We start from the raw sequence: 19,954 nt of genomic DNA, 5'->3' as shown, positions 1-19,954 counted from the left end.
TTTTCTTCCCTGACAAATTTGCGCGCTTTTCTGGCCAATAGAAAGACAGGGAAGGCATTACAACTTCCCCCTGCAACGTTCAAGCCCTATACCACCCCCCTGCTGTGAGTGGCTGGCGAGATTAGGTGTCACCCGAGTATTAAAATCTGCCCCTCCCGCGGCTCGCCACAGATGCATTCTGACATTAGTTCAGGGAAAGTGGTATCTTGGTGGAGCTGCTATAGGGAGAGTGTTAGGAGTATTTTAGGTTTCAAGAACCCCAACGGTCCTTCTTAAGGCCATAGAAATCACAGATCGCACCTATGTGCGATCTGCGATTTCTGTTCTCTTCTCTATATGCGCTAAATGGGGCCGGCGGCAGCAGCGCCGACCCCATTGAGAACATATAGAAGACAAATCATTCTTCTCTGCCACAGCTGTAACAGCTGTGGCAGAGAAGAACGATGTTTGCCCATTGAATTCAATGGAGCCGGCAATACAGCAGGTTCCACTGAAAGCAATGGGCTGCCGGCGTGCGCGGGGTGAATTGTCGGGAAGGGGTTAAATATATAAGCCCTTACCTGCAATTCATCCAGAAATGTGTTGCAATAAAAATATATACCGGCGTATAAGGCGACCGGGCGTATAAGACGACCCCCCAACTGTCACCTTATACGCCGGCAATACAGTGGAGCAAAGAATAAAAATCATTACTCACTTCTTCTGACGTTCTGCGGTGCTCCTGCAGGCTGTCACTCCCTCCTGGTGTTCTGCGGTGCTGCTGCAGGCTGTCGCTCCCTCCTGGTTCCCGGCAGAGCATTGCTTTCTCTACAAAGGGCTTTAAATCCCCGTCTCCAGAAACACACGTGCCTTCAGCCAATCACAGCCAATGACAATGATGTCATTGAATGGCTGTGATTGGCTGTGTTTCTGGAGGCGGGGATTTCAAGTGTCCAGAAAGCAATGCTCTGCCGTGGACCAGGAGGGAGCGACAGCCTGCAGCAGCGGCGCAGAACGTCAGAAGAAGTGAGTAATGATTTTTATTCTTTGCTCCACTGTATTGCCGGCGTATAAGGTGACAGTTGGGGGGTCGTCTTATACGCCCCGTCGCCTTATACGCCGGTATACACGGTATATATTTTTATTGTAACACATTTCTGGATGAATTGCAGGGAAGGGCTTATATATTTAAGCCCTTCCCGACAATTCATCCTGCGATCGCCGGCAGTCCATTGCTTTCTATGGAGCCGGCTGTATTGCCGGCTCCATTGAATTCAATGGGCAAACATCGTTCTTCTCTGCCACAGCTGTTACAGCTATGGCAGAGGAGAACGATCTTTACGCTGACAGTGCGGGGGGGGGGGGCACTCTTGCCGCTATTGTGGCTTAATAGTGGGACCTGGGAACTTGAGATGCAGCCCAACATGTAGCCCCTCGCTTGCCCTATCTGTTGCTGTGTCGTTCCCATCACTTTCTTGAATTGCCCAGATTTTCACAAACGAAAACCTTAGCGAGCATCGGCGATATACAAAAATGCTCGGGTCGCCCATTGACTTCAATGGGGTTCGTTACTCGAAACGAACCCTCGAGCATTGCGAAAATTTCGTCCCGAGTAACGAGCACCCGAGCATTTTGGTGCTCGCTCATCTCTAGTGACTACCAAATAGTTGGATTGGCCGTGCAGGTGGTGACGATAGTGAACTTCTTCCTTAGCCTCAACGTTCTCCAAACCTTATTTTTTTCTTTGCAAGGACAGATCACAGAAGCCATTGCATCAGTCAACCATGTAATGCTGCAACATGCATGGTAGGAACTTAATGACCGGCTCAATGTGTGTCGAGTGACAAAGGGAGCTCACATTAAACACCTCTGTTGTGGAAAATATTTTTGATGTTGTGTAACAAAACTCCATTAATATCAAATTTATGTATCTGTTTAACTTGAATTAAGAGGGGTTCACATCCAGAAATTCATTTGCAATAACCGTATATAAACCAAAGCTTATTGGTGAAACCAACCAGAGCTAGGTCAGCCATCCAAAGGCCCCACCGCATTTGTATGATCTGCTTCTACAATATTTATGCTTTTGTAACGTTGCATAAAGCAAATCAATATTCCATCAAGTACCATGTGCATAATGACACATAAACATTTCTTACTTGTTATATACATAGGTTTTCCTCAAATTGATCTTCCTATCGTTGACGTATCTTTTATAATCTTCCACACCATCCTTGAGCGCAATAACGAGCAGGACTATGACAAGCGGTATCATCGTGATCTCCTTATGAAAAACTTCAATTTGAGGTATCCAGTTCAAGACAGCAAGGAAAAGAAAGTAAATGTTTGCAGACCTGTATGACACAAAGGTGAAATAGTCAGTGTCATATCAATACTGGAGACATGTAATCGATTTCATCAAACTGAATATCAGCATATAGCATTAAAAATGTGTATACTGAGAATTTACGATGACTGTAATGCAAACTATGGAATTATGTATATTGGGAGTACTATATACAGCTGTTACATAAAGGGGTTATGAATAGAGATGAGCGAACATACTCGTTAAGGGCAATTTCGCAATCGAGCATCGCTATTTTTGAGTGCCTGACTACTCGGGTGAAAAGATTCGGGGGGCGCTGGGGGTGAGCGGGGTGTTGCAGAGGGGAGTGGGGGGGGGAGAGAGAGAGCTCCCCCCTGTTCCCCACTGCTACCCCCCACTCCACCACGCCGCCCCCCGAATCTTTTCACCTGAGTAGTCAGGCACTCGTGTAGCCAGGTACTCGAAAATAGCGAAGATGTTTATTTCCAAAATGCTCCATTCTCCAGATATTGCAGCTTTTGATTTCTCTGCTTTCTTGTTTACTGCTCGTTGCAAGGAAAAAAGACCACCTCTTTTATGGAAAGAAATAGCAGGACACGTCAGTAGCTGGTGGCAGGGGCAAAAGCTAATCCGCATGAGCTCCTGAAATCCAATTCAGATGAAAAATGTGCACAAGCGCCGGCCTCCTCTGCTATTTCAAGCAGTAAACAACCACAGCACAGATGAATTGATACCTACAATATCTGGAGAACGGAGCATTTTGGAAATAAACATCCTATGGATGAGTGCATTGTTATGCGTTTTTGAACACATTAAAAGGATGGAAATATTCCTTTAATCCATTAATATTCACAGAGCTATAAGAATAATATATCCACAATTAGATCTATTTGCAGATATAAGCAATGAAGATACAGATTTTGACGTTTGCTTAAAGGGAACCTGTCACGTCCCCACAGTACCATAAAGTAAGTTATGGTGCTGATGGGGAATGTGACAGGTAGTCGGGTGATAAATTTTTTATACTCACCCACTCCCAAGATCCAGCGTTGTTGCCTTCCGAAGGTCACACGGCGCTGAAAAATCTGTCTCAGAAATATCTTTCTGTGAAAGAACATCCCAGAAGGATCAGTAATTTGTTGCTTGGTGGTATTGAACATGTATGGCAAATTTGAACGTCTGCGTCTGCAAAAGAATCGTTCAGCAGACAATTGTTTTCTAAACAGTTGTTCAACCTTCAACCATCAACCACCGTCTTTCTATTCTAAAGTGACTTTTGTTGTGCAGTTTGCAGCCGTGTTTGTTATGACTTTATATTATTTCTTCCCTCTGTGAAAATTAAGTTCTTTGCAGAATGTGATGAAAAGTGAGAGCCAATTAGTCTTCCATTGACAGGAATGGGAGTATTACAGTTGCAGTTATGTGACTCCTTATGGATACTCCTGCTGGGTATTGGTGCATCTTGTTTCCACCGGAACTAGGGGTGGAGACATGGCTTTGGGCTGGAGCACTGACAGGGAACGGCCAGTTCACACCCCATTTGCGGATTGGCTGTCGCGCTGGAGTATCTAGCCACGTGTGCAGGACACCGAACAGCACCCTGGGTCGCCTTCTGAGGAGGCTGCAAAGTGGTGCAAGGTGTCGGTGATCCCACAGCATGGCAGGATGGAGGAGGCATCTGAGCAGCACATAGAAGAGCGGCTTTATCACCGAGGAGGTAGCAGACCACTGGATGGAGGAGCAGTGTTCCTACTAGCGTTGTCAATGGTTGCCGGGAGGCAGAAGCGCCACCTGTGCTAAGAGTGACAACGCAGCCACAAGCACAGTGCGGAGGCCGCCGGAGAGACTCACCGCTTGCCCATGAGCACAGAAATTGCATGCTGACAGGACAGAAGATGGGAGGGTACCGGGGACTGTATCAGCGGGCCAGGAAGCACTAATGGCAGTCATCCGGGTAGCAGCACAGTGACGGCCAAGCGGGAAGGCAAGCCGAAGGGACAGTCCCAGCAGGACTGCGAGCACAGGCACTGCAGATGGCTGGACACTGACAGCAGAGGCATAGCGGGAACTTGACACCAGCATGGGGTGTGGGTTTTGAGCACAAGCGGGCTCACAGGCAGGGGAGATGGCAGCCGACATACGCATAGCAGCGGACTCATAAGGGGAATAGCAGCAGCCAATCACCACCTGTGGGCAACACCTGGCCCTACCCTCTCTGTCAACCCGGCTAACCCATGTCTCCACCCATACTTCTGGTGGAGACAAGATGTACCAGTACCCTCCTGCTGTGTACTCCTGAACTCTCACCCAAGTATCAGATATGTAATATGTGTATTGTATTGTGTATATGGTATTTCTTTAATAAAGGGAAAAATAAATCAATGCAAAGAAAGAGATGTCAGCTACAGATAGAAGAATCTTCTTTATTTCCAAAATATTAAAAGCACATAATAAGAGATACCGAACAAAACCAGGTTCACATAGATGCATTTCCAAGCCATCTGGATTCTTGTTCACAGTTGAAATGGATATTACTATGCAAGGATTAAAAATCGATTACGGACCAATCAAGTTTGTTCATACCCTATGATGTGCTTTTACTAAAATATCCACACTTTGATTAGTTATCCACACTTTGATAAATTGAACTAATGCTATATACGTATATAGCATTATTTCAATCTATCAAAGTGTGGATAACTTATCAAAGTGTGGATATTTTAGTATATACCGTATATACCGGCGTATAAGGCGACGGGGCGTATAAGACGACCCCCCAACTTTCACCTTATACGCCGGTAATATAGTGTAAAAAAAAAAAAATCATTACTCACTTCCCCCGGCGTTTTGTCGCGCTCCGGCAGGATGTCGCTCGCTCCTCGTCCCCGGCGCAGCATTGCTTTCTGAATGCGGGGCTTGGAATCCCCGCCTCCAGAAAGCTAATACACACGCCGTCAGCCAGTTACAGCCATTCAATGACAGCATTGAATGGCTGTGATTGGCTGAAGGCGCACGTGGCTTCAGCCAATCACACTATTCAATGACATCATTGAATGGGTGTGATTGGCTGAAGCCACGTGCGCCTTCAGCCAATCACAGCCATTCAATGCTGTCATTGAATGGCTGTAACTTGCTGACGGCGTGTGTATTAGCTTTCTGGAGGCGGGGATTCCAAGCCCCGCATTCAGAAAGCAATGCTGCGCCGGGGACGAGGAGCAAGCGACATCCTGCCGGAGCGCGACAGAACGCCGGTGGAGGTGAGTAATGATTTTTTTTTTTACACTTTTTTTTTGGTATTACCGGCGTATAAGACGACCCCCGACTTCAGAGCAGATTTTTCGGGGTTCAAAAGTCGTCTTATACGCCGGTATATACGGTATGTATTCTCACTAATTCTCGTTTTAAGTTTCCGGACTGTATTCCCCCTGTATAAAACAAATCCCATTTGGCGTAAGAAATGTAAACTACATATTTTATATCACAATTTATGAAGGTTTTCATAGTAAAATCGTCTTTTTAGCAGTTTGAAACATTTTAAGGCCATATTCAATACACTGCATTGTGCCAATTTAGGGTTGTAAATGTAACAATGTGAGCAATTTAAACAGTTTGAAGAGATAGAGGAACTGAGAAATAACTATAGTTATCAAACAAGCAGAGAAGGGAGTATGCTGGTGATTTTGGAGGTTGTTTTATATTGTAATTTGCTTCATGGAATACTAGATTACCTCCAAATTTACTGGAAGTTATGTGATCCTACTGCCCAGTGTCAGATTAAATTAAAAAAAACAACTATATATATATATATATATATATATATATATATATATATTCTGCTTAAGGGTGAAGTCACACGAACGTATATCAGCTCGGTTTTTATGCCGAGCCGATATACGTTGTCCTCGTGTGCAGGGGGGAGGATGGAAGAGCCAGGAGCAGGAACTGAGCTCCCGATCCCCTCTCCGCCTCCTCTCCGCCCCTCTGCACTATTTGTAATGGGAAGAGGCGGGGCAGGGCGGGGCTAAGTTCCAAGAATTAGCCCCGCCCCGTCCCACCTCTCCCCATTGCAAATAGTGCAGAGGGGCGGAGAGGAGGCGGAGAGGGGGCCGGGAGCTCAGTTCCTGCTCCTGGCTCTTCAATCCCCCCCCCCTGCACACGAGGACAACGTATATCGGCTCGGCGTAAAAACCGAGCCGATATACGTTCGTGTGACTTCATCCTAAAGGGAATATAATACAGTAACTTTTGAGATTCATACCTTTCTGGTAATGAGACCCTAGTCTCAAGATCCAGTTTGCCTCTCTAGACAGGACAAGCTTTCTCCAATCTCTATGTCTTACTGTTCTTTTAACATCTTCTATACCAAAAAATATAACGCTATTTAATGATCCTGCATGACAATCAATAAAATGTTTTGATACTGCAGGTGCATTTTTGTTGCTTTGAAATTTGAATAAGATACATATAACTAATCAAAGTGTGGATATTTTAGTACACATATGTCATAGGGTATGAAGAAACTTGATTAGTCCATAAATTATTTTCATCATTGTACTGTGACGTCCATTTCAGCTGTGAACAAAAATCCATGGAATTTTACGCTTTAATAAAACCTTACCAAAGTCTTATAAATAACCGACACAGATACCAATATTGGATAAAGAAGGCCGCAGTGTTTATTTAACGGGGTTACAAACATTGGGGAGAAATGTAACCAATAATAACCATAACACTTCCTGTAAACTCTGTCTTACAGCCACGAGTTTACCACCACCAAACTCACCCGCCTAATGTGGGCGACAGTCCCCATTAACTACACCGCGACAAACCTAAGTGAGGGAGGGTGGGATGCTGCTTCCTTTCCAGATGATGATGGACTCACATCTCTGCACCTCCATATTTCACTGCTGCTCCTCCCAGCCAATTCTTCTGGGTCTATCACCAGTCACTGTCAGGCCACCTGATTCTGCCTGACAACCACAGGCATTTTCCCGCCAATTTTCTTCAGCCAATCATTTGCTGCTGCCAACCAGTCCATCACTGGGCAGAACTCACCCTCGTCCATCTCATCTGATCCTGTAATGACCTTTGTAACAATCTTGGTTAACCAGAAACCCTCCATAGAGGGTGACATACCATCCATCCATCTTGTACCTAATGCTCCCAGATTCCATCAGGCTTTCTCTCCTAATTGTCCTTCAAGCCTTACAAATGGCTTGGAAATGCGTCTGCTGAACATCGTTTTGGAAGGTACCTCTTATTGGACATTATGTGCTTTAAATATTTTGGAAATAAAGGAGATTCTTTTATAAGGAAGTAGTATCTCTTCCTTTGTATGGACTTCATTGTACCGTTTGACGCATGGCGGGCATAAGCGCTGGAGGAATCTTCTTATGGCAGAGCTAAGCTAAACAAGTCTGGGTGAGGGCATATATAACGTTTTTGGTATATCTTCTAGAAAAAAAAATCAAGCTGGACAGATATTGTGGGATTCCACATCATATGTTTCAATGATTTCCTAGGATCCAAGGAAATGATTTCCAAGAAAATAAACTTACATGTGTTAAATATAATTCCAGATAATCCGGATATATACTGATAAAACTAAGGAATTGGGGCATATTTATAACAAAGACCCTTCCGGCAATAAAGCCCATTTAGTAAGAATGAATTTAATTAACAAAGAAGTATTTCAAAGAAAATACAAGAAATTTATAAATCACAAGTTATAAAAATGGTTTTGCGTGATAAAGACTAATTTGTTTCTTTTCTGATCTCTAAAATGAAAGACTATATCCTCCTAAAATCAAAAGGCCGTAAATCTCTCAGCTCTCTCTGATAAAAAGTTGTCATAATTTAATTTATCGGCGTCTTCATGACAGCAGTTTTAGTTTTTTTCTTTAAAGAAATTTGAAGGCCAACTATAATGGGGCACCAATTTACCCTTCACAGGATTTTACAACGATTTTCATTTATATATTCAACAATATGACTGAAAAGGGAAAACTCACAGACTTAAATCTCCTGGGGATGCTTTGTATTGTATATTAGAGGGAGTTGCTATTCATAACATAGCTCAGAAACACTTACATTGCCAATTCCATATTTGAAGGAAATGTTTATTATAATAAATTTTATATTCCAGGATTAAATGGGAATCCAAACAGTACCCAAAAGTAGAATTGTATTGATTTATGTGGTACAAAGTAAAAATTCTCAAAACAGTGATTTAAGGGAGTTTCTAATGTCAATTATCCCCATATACCTATGCTAACCCCTATGTATGGGTAGGATAACATGAGTAATCATACTTTATTTCCACTCACAGTGCTTCCTGAGCCCTAAAATTGGCATTTCTAATTTGTAAATGAGGTGTGAACCATCTAATGAGCTGTTCACACCTCATATGCATATTAGGGTGTCATGTAAGCTTAATAAGGAGGAAAACCTGGACCATGCTGGGACTGGTCCAGGCTTCCCCCCTCATTAAGCTTAAACCACACCCCTACTTAGTGATTGACATCTCCAGATCCCTTAAGCTGGAAATGCTGTGTGTTCCACAGATAAGCCATATATAATGACTAGTGTTGAGTGAATCAGAAGAACCATGTTTCAGGTTGAACTTTGCTAAAAGTTCAGTTTACTTAGCACTTCTTCTGAATACTGGTTTATAACACTGTCTAAGCGGTATAAAAGCCCCTCTCTGAGTGTTATATGGGGCTTTTTTGACTCTTAGACTGCGCTATACACCAGTTTTAGGGAATATAGTTAAAGGGGTTGTCTCGCGGCAGCAAGTGGGGTTATACACTTCTGTATGGCCATATTAATGCACTTTGTAATGTACACCGTGCATTAAATATGAGCCATACAGAAGTTATTCACTTACCTGCTTCGTTGCTAGCGTTCCCGTTTCCATGGCTCCGTCTAATTTCGCTGGCTTCTTGCTTTTTTAGATGCTGTGCGGTCTTCTGCCTGGTGAATGGGGCCGCTCGTGCCGGAGAGCTGGTCACTGCGTCGTCATCGTAGCTCCGCCCCGTCACATGTGCCGATTCCAGCCAATCAGGAGGCTGGAATCGGCAATGGACCGCACAGAGCCCATGGTGCACCATGGGAGAAGACCCGCGGTGCACCATGAGAGAAAACCACAGTGCATCCCTGGGAAAGGACCGGCGGCCATCTTTGAGAGAAGATTTTTTAAAGTCCTTATTTCGTCGGATTGGTGAGTAGCAAGCGGTTTAAAAACTGCTTTAATTTGCTATTTTATGCCAGGGGGGTGACAGGGGGAATGGGGTAAGGTAAAATTTTGATGTTTTCCGTGAGACAACCCCTTTAACTTTTGGTTCATTTCAAATTAATTTGGAGTGAATTTGTGGCAAAAGTTTGGCGAACCAGCTGAACCAAACTCCTCAAAAGTTAGCTCATTTCCAACAGTCACCCAACAGTCTTATTAAGTTTCCCATCCTAATGCTGGAATACAAATTTAAATGTAAGAATTTTATGCAGTATTGCATTATACTTTATTCTGACTGTCAATCTATTAAGATATGCTGCAGGTATGTCTTAATAGGCAATCATTCATGGCTGCCCTAGGGGCCTTCAGAAGACACAAGGATGCCATTACACCTAGATAGCACCCCACAATCGCATTGTGGGGGCCCGTTTGGGACATCACAATCCCGAATGAGACATTTAAATGCTGTTGTCAAAACTGACAGCGACATTTAAAAGGTTAACCCTTTCCAATCCAATTTGTATCCGGGTTTTCCTAGGGGGCTTACTCTTTTTCTGCTGTTATACAACGGCGCTATCTGCTGGCTAAAGCCAGTACTGCATGAGGTGACACGTTGGATAGACTCTGACAGCAGAGAGGCTGCCAATATACAGTAAGAAAACCACGACGGATGTCTTCTAACATCAAAGCTGTACAGCCTTAAATCATAATGTCTTTAGACGTCAGACAGTGGATTGGAAAGGGTTTATAGCCACAACCAGATTTATGGGCAGATGTTGACTGGCAAAGATGGCTGATACTTATCATGTAAGGAATACATACAATTCAGAAACCTGATCTATCATTCTACTCTGTGCTTGTCAGGTCTTTGTATGAAATCTGAAATTTTTTAGATGGATAGATACATGAAACTATAAAAAATGAACAAAAATACAAGTTTACACCATACTAGAAAGTGAATGTAAGTAATATGTAATTTTCAGACGATTTATAGCTTTTCAGACGTATGAACATTAGTAAAGCAGTAACAGTATAAGTGACATTAGTTGTTATATATGCTGAGTTTTTCTCTTTAGGTAAAGGTCAAATATACCCAGAAGAACGTCACACAACAATGATGAATGCAAATTATTGTACAGAAGTTGATGACTCCTTAACATGGTGACTGTCTGGTCCTGCTTCATATACTATTGGTCTGATTAAGGGCTTTGCACCCAAAATGTTGCCTCACTGTACTTCTAAAATCATGAAGTCTTCTATAGAGGATTTTGCATTGGTGTGTGGTGTCCTTCTTAGCATATTTGGACTTTATATAATTTGTGAAAGTAGAATCTCTGGATTTGCACCACATTTATCACTCACACTACCAGAAGGAGTGCTACTATTGACTATGGTGGCACTTCTATGTAGTTTAGCAATTGCTTTTTTAAAGTGTCTCTTACCTGTAAAACTGTTCAAATAGGTTCTTTGGTAGAAAAGTTAAAAAAGTGTATTTGGTAGTTCGTATTTTGTTTCCAACATAAAATCTGGCAATAGTCTTGCAGTCGCCTTCCCATTTTTTGTTATTGGCAAACACTACCCGCTGTTTGTTCAAGTTGTAAGCTGGACCTTTTTTCTTGCTTCGAAGCAGAGGAGTTCTTTCAGAAGGGCATGAGGAGGAATCTTTTTGTAAAACCCGTTTCCAACGGTAAAAGCTTGAATCCATGGATAAAAAGCTGGAATAAAAAGTGACCATTAATAGTTACACACTACACAGGTAATGCATGTAAAAGGGTAGGTTCATGTATGACACGAAGAGATGAAGACTCAAACAACATGGTGCCTATTCACTAACAGAAATTGCTGAGGCCAGTATCTTAAACTCTTATGCTATTTAACATGTTGAAGGGGTTGCCCAGCTTTGAACTACTGATGACCTATCATCAAGATGACTGGGAAGAGTCTGCTGCCTGGAACCCTTTCGGATCTGCAGTTCGGTGAGCAAGCAGAGAGGTCAGTACACTTTGCAGCGGTTTGTGTTGGCATAGCAAGCACTGTTTTCACTTACACTGAGTGTGGGGGGTATAATTACTAAAAAGTACTAAGGAGACAGCTCTACTGATCGGGGGTCTCTATTACTAACGGGACATCTATACTAAGGGAGGGTTACTACTATAAAGGAAACATCTTCACATAATCCCATAGTGATCTTGATCCCAAGAGGTCGACATGCATGTCGGGGTATTTCTGCATCATAGGCAGGTTCCCTGTATGCTTCTGACATCTTCATGGTTGGCACTTGATCATATTATTATACTTTTTAGGAGTTTTTTGAGAGAGCGATTTACTGCCAAGATTTGCAATACTTTTCCATTATTTGTATATCTATGCACTTGCACTTTATTAACTGACTGTATATAGCCTTTACCTCTTCTATTTATTTATCCTATATCTTATATGATGAGTGTGATCCCACCTATGAATGACAGGTGTTTCTGTATCATGGGTGGGTTTCCTTTATATCTTTGATATACCCATTGTTTGTTTGCAACCATGTTATTACAAGTTTTTCAGGAGTCCATATAAAGAGGTTCATTGCTATGTTTTTATAGTACCTTTTGCTATTTGTATATTTATACATCCATACTTTGTTTAAAAGAATTGAAAATATTGCATGCAGCCTCTCTTTACTCCACATTTTACATGATTATTGTGATCCCACCTATGATTGATTTTTTAAAATATTTTTGAATGTGTTGTTCCTAATATACGCTTATGTATTGTGTGTTTTGTATAATACACAATATATAGTATGGTGTTCTCACTCCAGTCTTTTGTGCTGTAATCTCTTACAAACCAGAAGAACATGACTTTCAGCATCAGGTCCTGCAAAGTCCTTTTATGATCAGGTGTTTTCAGACCACTTTCTAAAGATCTAGCCAATTCTGGTGTAAAGGATCAATAGAAATGTTTGTTTTTTCTTTCTCTGCATTCCAGCAATTATAACATCTTTATTTCACACTGAAGTGGGTGTAATAAGCCTTTCTTCTAGTGGAACAAGTTTCACTTTCCAGGCTAACCATTTTGGATTACATACCATTCAGGATTTAAATGGTTTTCTAGGCTTAGTTTTTTCTTTAGCCTCCTTATATATGAAGAATAGGAAAGTTTTTTTTTAATTATGTCATTAAAAAAAATCTCTCTATGGCACTCGTAGCTCAGTTTGTATATTACCTCCCTCTGCTACTATGGACAGTGTATGGGACATTTGTACATTGCACTGAGACTGTGTGTCTCCCCTACAATCATGTCATTTACTATAAGAAATACTGTATAAAATCTGTACTCTTATCCCTAACAACATTTTGTCATAACCCAATTGCCTCTTTAGATTGAGATTAAAACCAGTAAGCAGTTTGTTTTACTATTATAGCAGTTGTTGGTTTTGGACCACTGATCACCATGAGCAAGGTTCTCTCACAATAAGCATATCAAGATGGGAACCCTTGCAACCTCCTGGGGAACCTGGTGGTCAGTGTTAATTTCTTTCACAACACTGAACTTAATTGGCAGACCAAATGTGCAGGATCGGCAAGAGAGAGCTGCCCTTTGGGGCTAATAAGGGATGCACTCTATTAAAGGGGTATTTGCTTCTTAATAAATGGTGGCTTATCACTAGTACACGTCATTACTTTCTGATCAGTGGGGATCCTACTTTCAATGAATGGGCTCCTTCATGTTTTTTTTTTCCCCACAGCATCGCTGCTACCATCTACCTACTCTTCAGGAAAGTGATTTGAGTTGTTTTTCCAGTTCCATGCAGAGCAGTTGGACATAACCCGTGTTGTGAAAAGAAACTGCTAAAGGCACTTCTGTCACTTTTGTTCTAGGGATTGGCATAGGCCCAGGAGCTCTAACCTCCCTTTGATCGTTATGTGCTTGCAAATCCTAATGATCTGGCATCACTTGTTGAGAGGTTACTACTAGAGATGAGCGAGCATACTCTTTAAGGCGATTTACTCGAGAGAGCATCGCCTTTTTCAAGTAACCGCTGGCTTATCCCTGAAGATTCGGGGAGGCCACGGGAGTGAGCGGGGGGTTGCAGAGGGGATCGGGAGGGAGAGAGATCTGTCTCACTCTCCACCCCACTCCCCTTTGCCGCCCCGTACAGCCCCCCGCGCCCACCCCCTTCCCGAATCTTCAGGGACGAACCAGCAGTTACTCAAAAAAGGCGATGCTCTCTCGAGTAAATCGCCTTAAAGAGTATGCTCGCTCATCTCTAGTTACTACCCATTAAATTTAAAAGGCACTAGTAGGGTTGTTTAAAGCGGACAACCGCCTTAAAGATTTTTGTTTGTTTTTTTAACATAAAATAAAAAGTTGTAGGAAGAAACATGTTGAGCACTTTTAATTAGTTGCTATGGAATACATGGTTGTGACTGAACAAATACGGTAGGTTGTTTTAGAATACATTTAAAATTGAATACATTAATTGTTATTACATACATCATTGTGATTCAAGATCTTGTTTATTATAGAATGTACAATTGGGGTTGTTGTAAAATACATTGTATTGGTCGAACACAGTTGTTATAAAGAATATAGTTGGGGCTGGGCACGGCAATATGAAATGGCAAAGCTATGGACATTATCCAATGAGACTAGATATGTAGAGCAATTCCTCCTTTAAAAAAAAATTGTAATAATCCATTTGGGTAAAGGTTTTGAATTTTTCTACCTAGCCACTTTTCGCTTCATCTGCTCTTAGGAAAGTATGGTGATGACCATGTAGCCACCACTGCCCATGTTTCATAACCATACAGATTTTTCATATAGGACTGTGTAAGAGCTTGATGATTACCACTCTAGAAGCTGTAGTAGTGGAACTTCCCAAGGGGAGAATTTTCTATGCATGACAAGTAAGGTCAAATCAAGGACATTGTTACCATTTGCACCATTTTATAATTCGTAATAAAACTTGTCATTTTCAGCTGTGCTCGTAAATCATTTTTTGTCATTTTTAGACTAATAATAGCTTTCAACGCTCTTACTACATGGTCGTCTGCTGTTCCGTGATTTATTGTTCAGTGAATACACCTGATGTCACAATGGATTTAATAAAAACATCAGAGTAGTCTGCTTCTCTTGCAAATTTTCCCATTACGTCCCATTTCAGAAATAATTAAGGGTTCATCGACCTATGCAAATCAATTAAGAACTTTACCATAGAAAAGCGAACAGATGAATGCAATATCTATAATTAAACTTCAGCTGGCTATTACAGAACAATAAACATTTCCGAAATATTATTCCTTTAATTATAATTGTTACTTAGGCCCTGCTTATATTAACATTAAACTACTGTACGGTATATAAAGGGGATGCAAATTAAGATTAATTGATGTAAAATTCAAAGTTATGCGACTTTACAATAAACTTTGTGCTCAAACTCATAACTTTAAATGGTTGCTAACTAGAGATGAGCGAACATACTCGTCCGAGCTTGATGCTCGGGCGAATATTAGGGTGTTCGGGATGTTCGTTATTCGTAACGAACACCACACGATGTTCGGATGTTCGGGTTACTTTAACTTTCTTCCCTGAGAAATCATTTCTATATGCGCTCAATGGGGCCGGCGGCAGCAGCGCCAACCCCATTGAGAACATATAGAAGACAAATCCTTCTTCTCTGCCACAGCTGTAACAGCTGTGACAGAGAAGAACGATGTTTGCCCATTGAATTCAATGGAACCGGCAATACAGCCGACTCCACTGAATGCAATGGGCTGCCGGCGATCGCGGGATGAATTGTCGGAAAGGGGTTAAATATATAAGCCCTTTCCTGCAATTCATCCAGAAATGTGTAAAAATAAAAAATATATATATACTCACCTGGTGCCGACAGACGGAGTTCAGCGCGGCAGGCTGCAGTTCTCCTGAACTGCTCTGAACAGCTGTTAGTAGTATTCAGCAGCCGGGGATTTAAAATCCCCGCCTGCTGAATAAGATGCCTCTGAATGGTCACAGCCTGACCAATCAGAGGCCAGCCCTCACTCACACCCATTCATGAATTCATGAATGGGTGAGTGAGGGCTGCCTCTGCTCAGCTCTCCTGCCCCTGAGCCAATCAGAGGCAGCCCTCACTCACCCATTCATGAATTCATGAATGGGTGTGAGTGAGGGCTGGCCTCTGATTGGTCAGGCTGTGACCATTCAGAGGCATCTTATTCAGCAGGCGGGGATTTTAAATCCCCGGCTGCTGAATACTACTAACAGCTGTTCAGAGCAGTTCAGGAGAACTGCAGCCTGCCGCGCTGAACTCCGTCTATCGGCACCAGGTGAGTATATATATATTTTTTATTTTTACACATTTCTGGATGAATTGCAGGAAAGGGCTTATATATTTAACCCCTTTCCGACAATTCATCCCGCGATCGCCGGCAGCCCATTGCATTCAGTGGAGTCGGCTGTATTGACGGCTCCATTGAATTCAATGGGCTAACATCGTTCTTCTCTGCCACAGCTGTTACAGCTGTGGCAGAGGAGAACTTGCTGTGTCGTTCCCATCATTTTCTTGAATTGCCAAGATTTTCACACATGAAAACCTTAGCGAGCATCGGCGAAATACAAAAATGTTCCGGTCGCCCATTGACTTCAATGGGGTTCGTTATTCGAAACGAACACCCGAACATCGCGGGAAGTTCGTTTCGAATAACGCGAACCCGAACATTTTGGTGTTCGCTCATCTTTATTGCTAACCTTTCGAACAACTTGCGCTTATATATAACAGCCAGTGTGATAACTTGCAAAACTGCTGTTTATCTAAGATGTTTTTTTGTGTTGAAACATTGCTCTAAAATGCTGGTCACTATCACGTCTTCTTTCATCCTAGCTTACTATCCACTGCCTGTCAAGTTTGTCACTGGAGACAGGACAATGGCAGGACAGGCAGTGGAGGAGTCCTTATGCTAATTGAAGCCCATAGAGGGCAGATAGGAGGGGTGTAGAGTAGGAGAAAAGGAAAGCCTCCCACAGACACTGCCTGCAGCTAATATTAAGTGACTGTTTAATGTGTTGTAGCTACTGAAATCATATTTCCACTGCTCAGTACTGCTTGTAGTGTCCGCCATAAAGATGTTATTTCTGTGTGTCTGCTACAGACAGAGACCAGAATCCATAGTTCTATGCACAGTTTATATAAAACAGCACCATAGCAAGGCTCTTCCCATCAGTCCTGAGAAAACTGAGAATCAAATGTACACCCTGCACAGGGGGAAAATGGGACAAATTCCAAAGAACCAGGCAATGCTTATATTTACCTTATGCTGGTTGCTTGACAAAGGGCCTGCATGGCTGAAACCTGTATTGTTGTGCATTTTTAAAGGATGGGATAAATAAAGAGTGCAATTAATTTTGAATACCTCTTGAGTAGTATGGGAGAGTAAGTAGTGCATGGGGAACAATCTTTCTTTGCATCGGCCCAAACTACAAAATTATGGGGGCGTGGCTAAGCGTTGACAAAGCCGGACACTGGTGAGTTGAGCTCCCAGAAACACCTGAAATCCTGCTAGAATCCTGAATGCCTAGCTGGGGACAGCAAAAAGGATCCTCTGAAAGAACCTGGGGAGCACTGAGAGGGTCTGCTGCAGTGATACTCCGAAACCTAGAGCTGTGGCTTGCTGGGTGTCGGAGTGTTGCACTTCCTGTCCAGTCGGTAGTAGGGAGAGGCCGCTGGGGCTCTGGTATACCCCTGGCTGTGTGTGGAGGAGCGTGTGGGATGTGGAGCCTGTGAACAGGAAACTGCACGGAGGACTTATGTGAGTCAGCACTTGGGCAGCTTAACCCTTAAAGGCTGAGTGGGGAAACTCTGTGGCAGGAGCACACTATACAAACCCCCCACTCTGAGCATACCCTGGAAGAGAGCTGCCAGCTTAGACCCCCACAAACTCAGCTGGATCTATATATAATATACAGAAGTAGGCAGGAGACAGAAGAGGCTCAGTAGTAATACACCATGCTGGTAGTGTGAGCTCAATTAACCCTACAGCACACAAGCTGAGACTGCGACAATTTTTTATCTTGATTTATGACGCCAGAGAATTTTATAACTTGAAATATACTACAGGACAACTGTAATTCAATATCCTCTGACTGCTGCTAGGCGTTGCATTGCACTACAGGAACTGACCGAGCCGTGACACAGTTCAACCCTCAACTTCTATAACATCACAAGTACTCGTGCCAAACATCCATCTGCAGCAGAAAAGCTAAAAGAATTTGCATCTGCGGATGCTGCTGATCTCACCCACCGCTTGGCACGCACCACGCAGACAAGGAATGAGGAGGATGATGTGGCGCCTGAACATACACCTGAGCCTACTCTGTGACAATTACTAGAGGCTATAAACGCATGCAAAACTTTACTAACAGGGAAGATAGAGGAAATCAGGTCTGATGTCAATTTTCTTAGACAAGATATGGAAAACATGAGGGGATAAATAACCGAAATGGAGGAGCGCATTTCCACGGCTGAAGACAAGCAAAACCCTCTTATTGCCACAGTTCGAACTGCAATCAAAAAAGCTGAAACATTGCATATTAAGTCCGATGACCTCGAAAATCCTCCTCGACGCAATAACATACATATCGTAGGTCTCCCAGAGAGAGCGGAGGGTTCGCATCCTGAAATATTGATGATGCCCTGACAAATTTCAGAAAATATGAGAACCATGGCTGGTTACGCACCTCACATTATAGATGGAATAGCTGTAATAGATTTGATGGATACTACAAAGTTTACTGATAAAACACACAAGGAGGCCAATAAGTTTATTGAAATGTTTACTGGAAATTTACGTTAATGAACTTTGTTTAATTTCTGTTGACAAGGAATAGCAGGAGAGGTAAGGAACAAAAAGGAAAAGAAAAATGGGAGAACCTATGTTATTTCTCTATAACAATGTCATAATTTGTATTGCTCTTTGATATATATGTGTGTGTATATACATATATATATATATAGAGAGAGAGAGAGAGAGAGAGAGAGACAAAAGAATGCTGAAACTTTATTCTTAATTATGTTTCTTGTACTGATCTTGCAATATTTTATTTTGAATAAAGCGAAGTTAAAAAAGAAACTATAAAATTATAACATTATTTAGCCCAAACAAAAAAACTTAAAAATAATGTCTAAATTGGTCCTTTTTTGCTTACCCCCCCCCGCCCCATTTTTTTAATAGAAAGCAATCAAAAGATTGTACACTCCAAAATGGTGTCAATAAAAACTACAGATCATCAAAACAACAAGGTTTTACACTGCTCTGAAGATGGAAAAACAAGAACGTTATAAGTCTTTGAATGCAGGGATACAAAAATACAATTTTTAAGCAAGTATATTTATTGTTCATATGTAGTATAACAAAAAAACTATATAAACTGGGTATCACTCCACTTGTAAGAACTTATAGAATAAAGATGACGTTACTTATACTGCACTATGAGAAAGCAAATAGGTAAAAAGACAATGTCAGAATTCCTATTTTTCCATCATTCTGCCTCCAAGAAAAGGAATAAAAAGCGACTAAACAGGAGTACACCAAAATGTTACCAATAAAAACCTCAATATACCCCACAAAACAAGCCTTCAATATTCAAACCTCTTTATACAGGTATGCATTTATCAACCTTAAAGAAAACTGTGTGGGAAAGACTGAAACTATGCTATTTTAGTGCTAACTAAGCAAAGAATTTGTGACAGGTTCCCTTTAAAGGAATACTTCAGAATTTTTTTCTATTGATGACCTATCATCAGCTGATTGGCAGGTTCCCAAGTGGTGGACACCTGCCGATAATCTATTGATGACTTATGCTGCGGATAAGTCATCAGTAGAAAACAATTCCCAAAGTCCTGGACAACAACTTGAAGTTACAGTCAATGAATATGAATGAAAGCACCGCCACATATGATACTGACTGAGAGTAGAAAATTACTATTTATGTTCCTATTAATGTCTTGTATAATTACATCTATAAATTATGCCTCATTGGCATTCTTCTGTCATTACTTATACAACACAGGAGGCTTTCAATGTGCTTTCCACAGCAGATGACACATCGAATGTAGTGCACAACACACGGCTAACGTTCCAACAGAGGAGGAATCTGGGTGGGGGCTACTAACATATATCAGATATTACAATAGTACTGCTCTTCCTTGCAGGTTACTGCTGCTGCTAAGTAACAGGATATTAAAAGTAAATACCATTTTAAAGCCTATAAAACCACCACTCATCTTACACTAATGGAGGAATTTAACCCTTTCCAATCCAATTTGTATCCTGGTTTTCCTAGGGGGCTTACTCTTCTTCTGCTGCTATACAACAGCGCTATATGCTGGCTAAAGCCAGTACTGCATGGGGTGACATGTTGGATAGGCTCCA

General features: G+C 42.0%; 1 protein-coding gene across 2 annotated transcripts in view; it reads right to left on the bottom strand.

Annotated features, from left to right (window-relative positions):
• The window catches only part of ATP10B (ATPase phospholipid transporting 10B (putative)), a 361,387-nt gene that overhangs the window by 121,301 nt on the left and 220,132 nt on the right, over positions 1–19,954 (bottom strand). For both annotated transcript variants that reach the window (XM_066591077.1, XM_066591078.1), the window contains exons 3-4: positions 10,979–11,251; positions 2,139–2,333 (exon numbers count right to left, since the gene is read on the bottom strand). In XM_066591077.1, the coding sequence (XP_066447174.1) occupies positions 2,139–2,333; positions 10,979–11,241 (458 nt within the window). In that variant the 5' untranslated portion in view covers positions 11,242–11,251. The remainder of the gene's footprint in view (positions 1–2,138; positions 2,334–10,978; positions 11,252–19,954) is intronic.

This window comes from Eleutherodactylus coqui, chromosome 2 (genome assembly GCF_035609145.1).
Source record: "Eleutherodactylus coqui strain aEleCoq1 chromosome 2, aEleCoq1.hap1, whole genome shotgun sequence".
NCBI lineage: Eukaryota > Metazoa > Chordata > Amphibia > Anura > Eleutherodactylidae > Eleutherodactylus > Eleutherodactylus coqui.
Note: the sequence above shows the minus strand (reverse complement) of the source record. Positions and strands in the feature narration are given on the sequence as shown.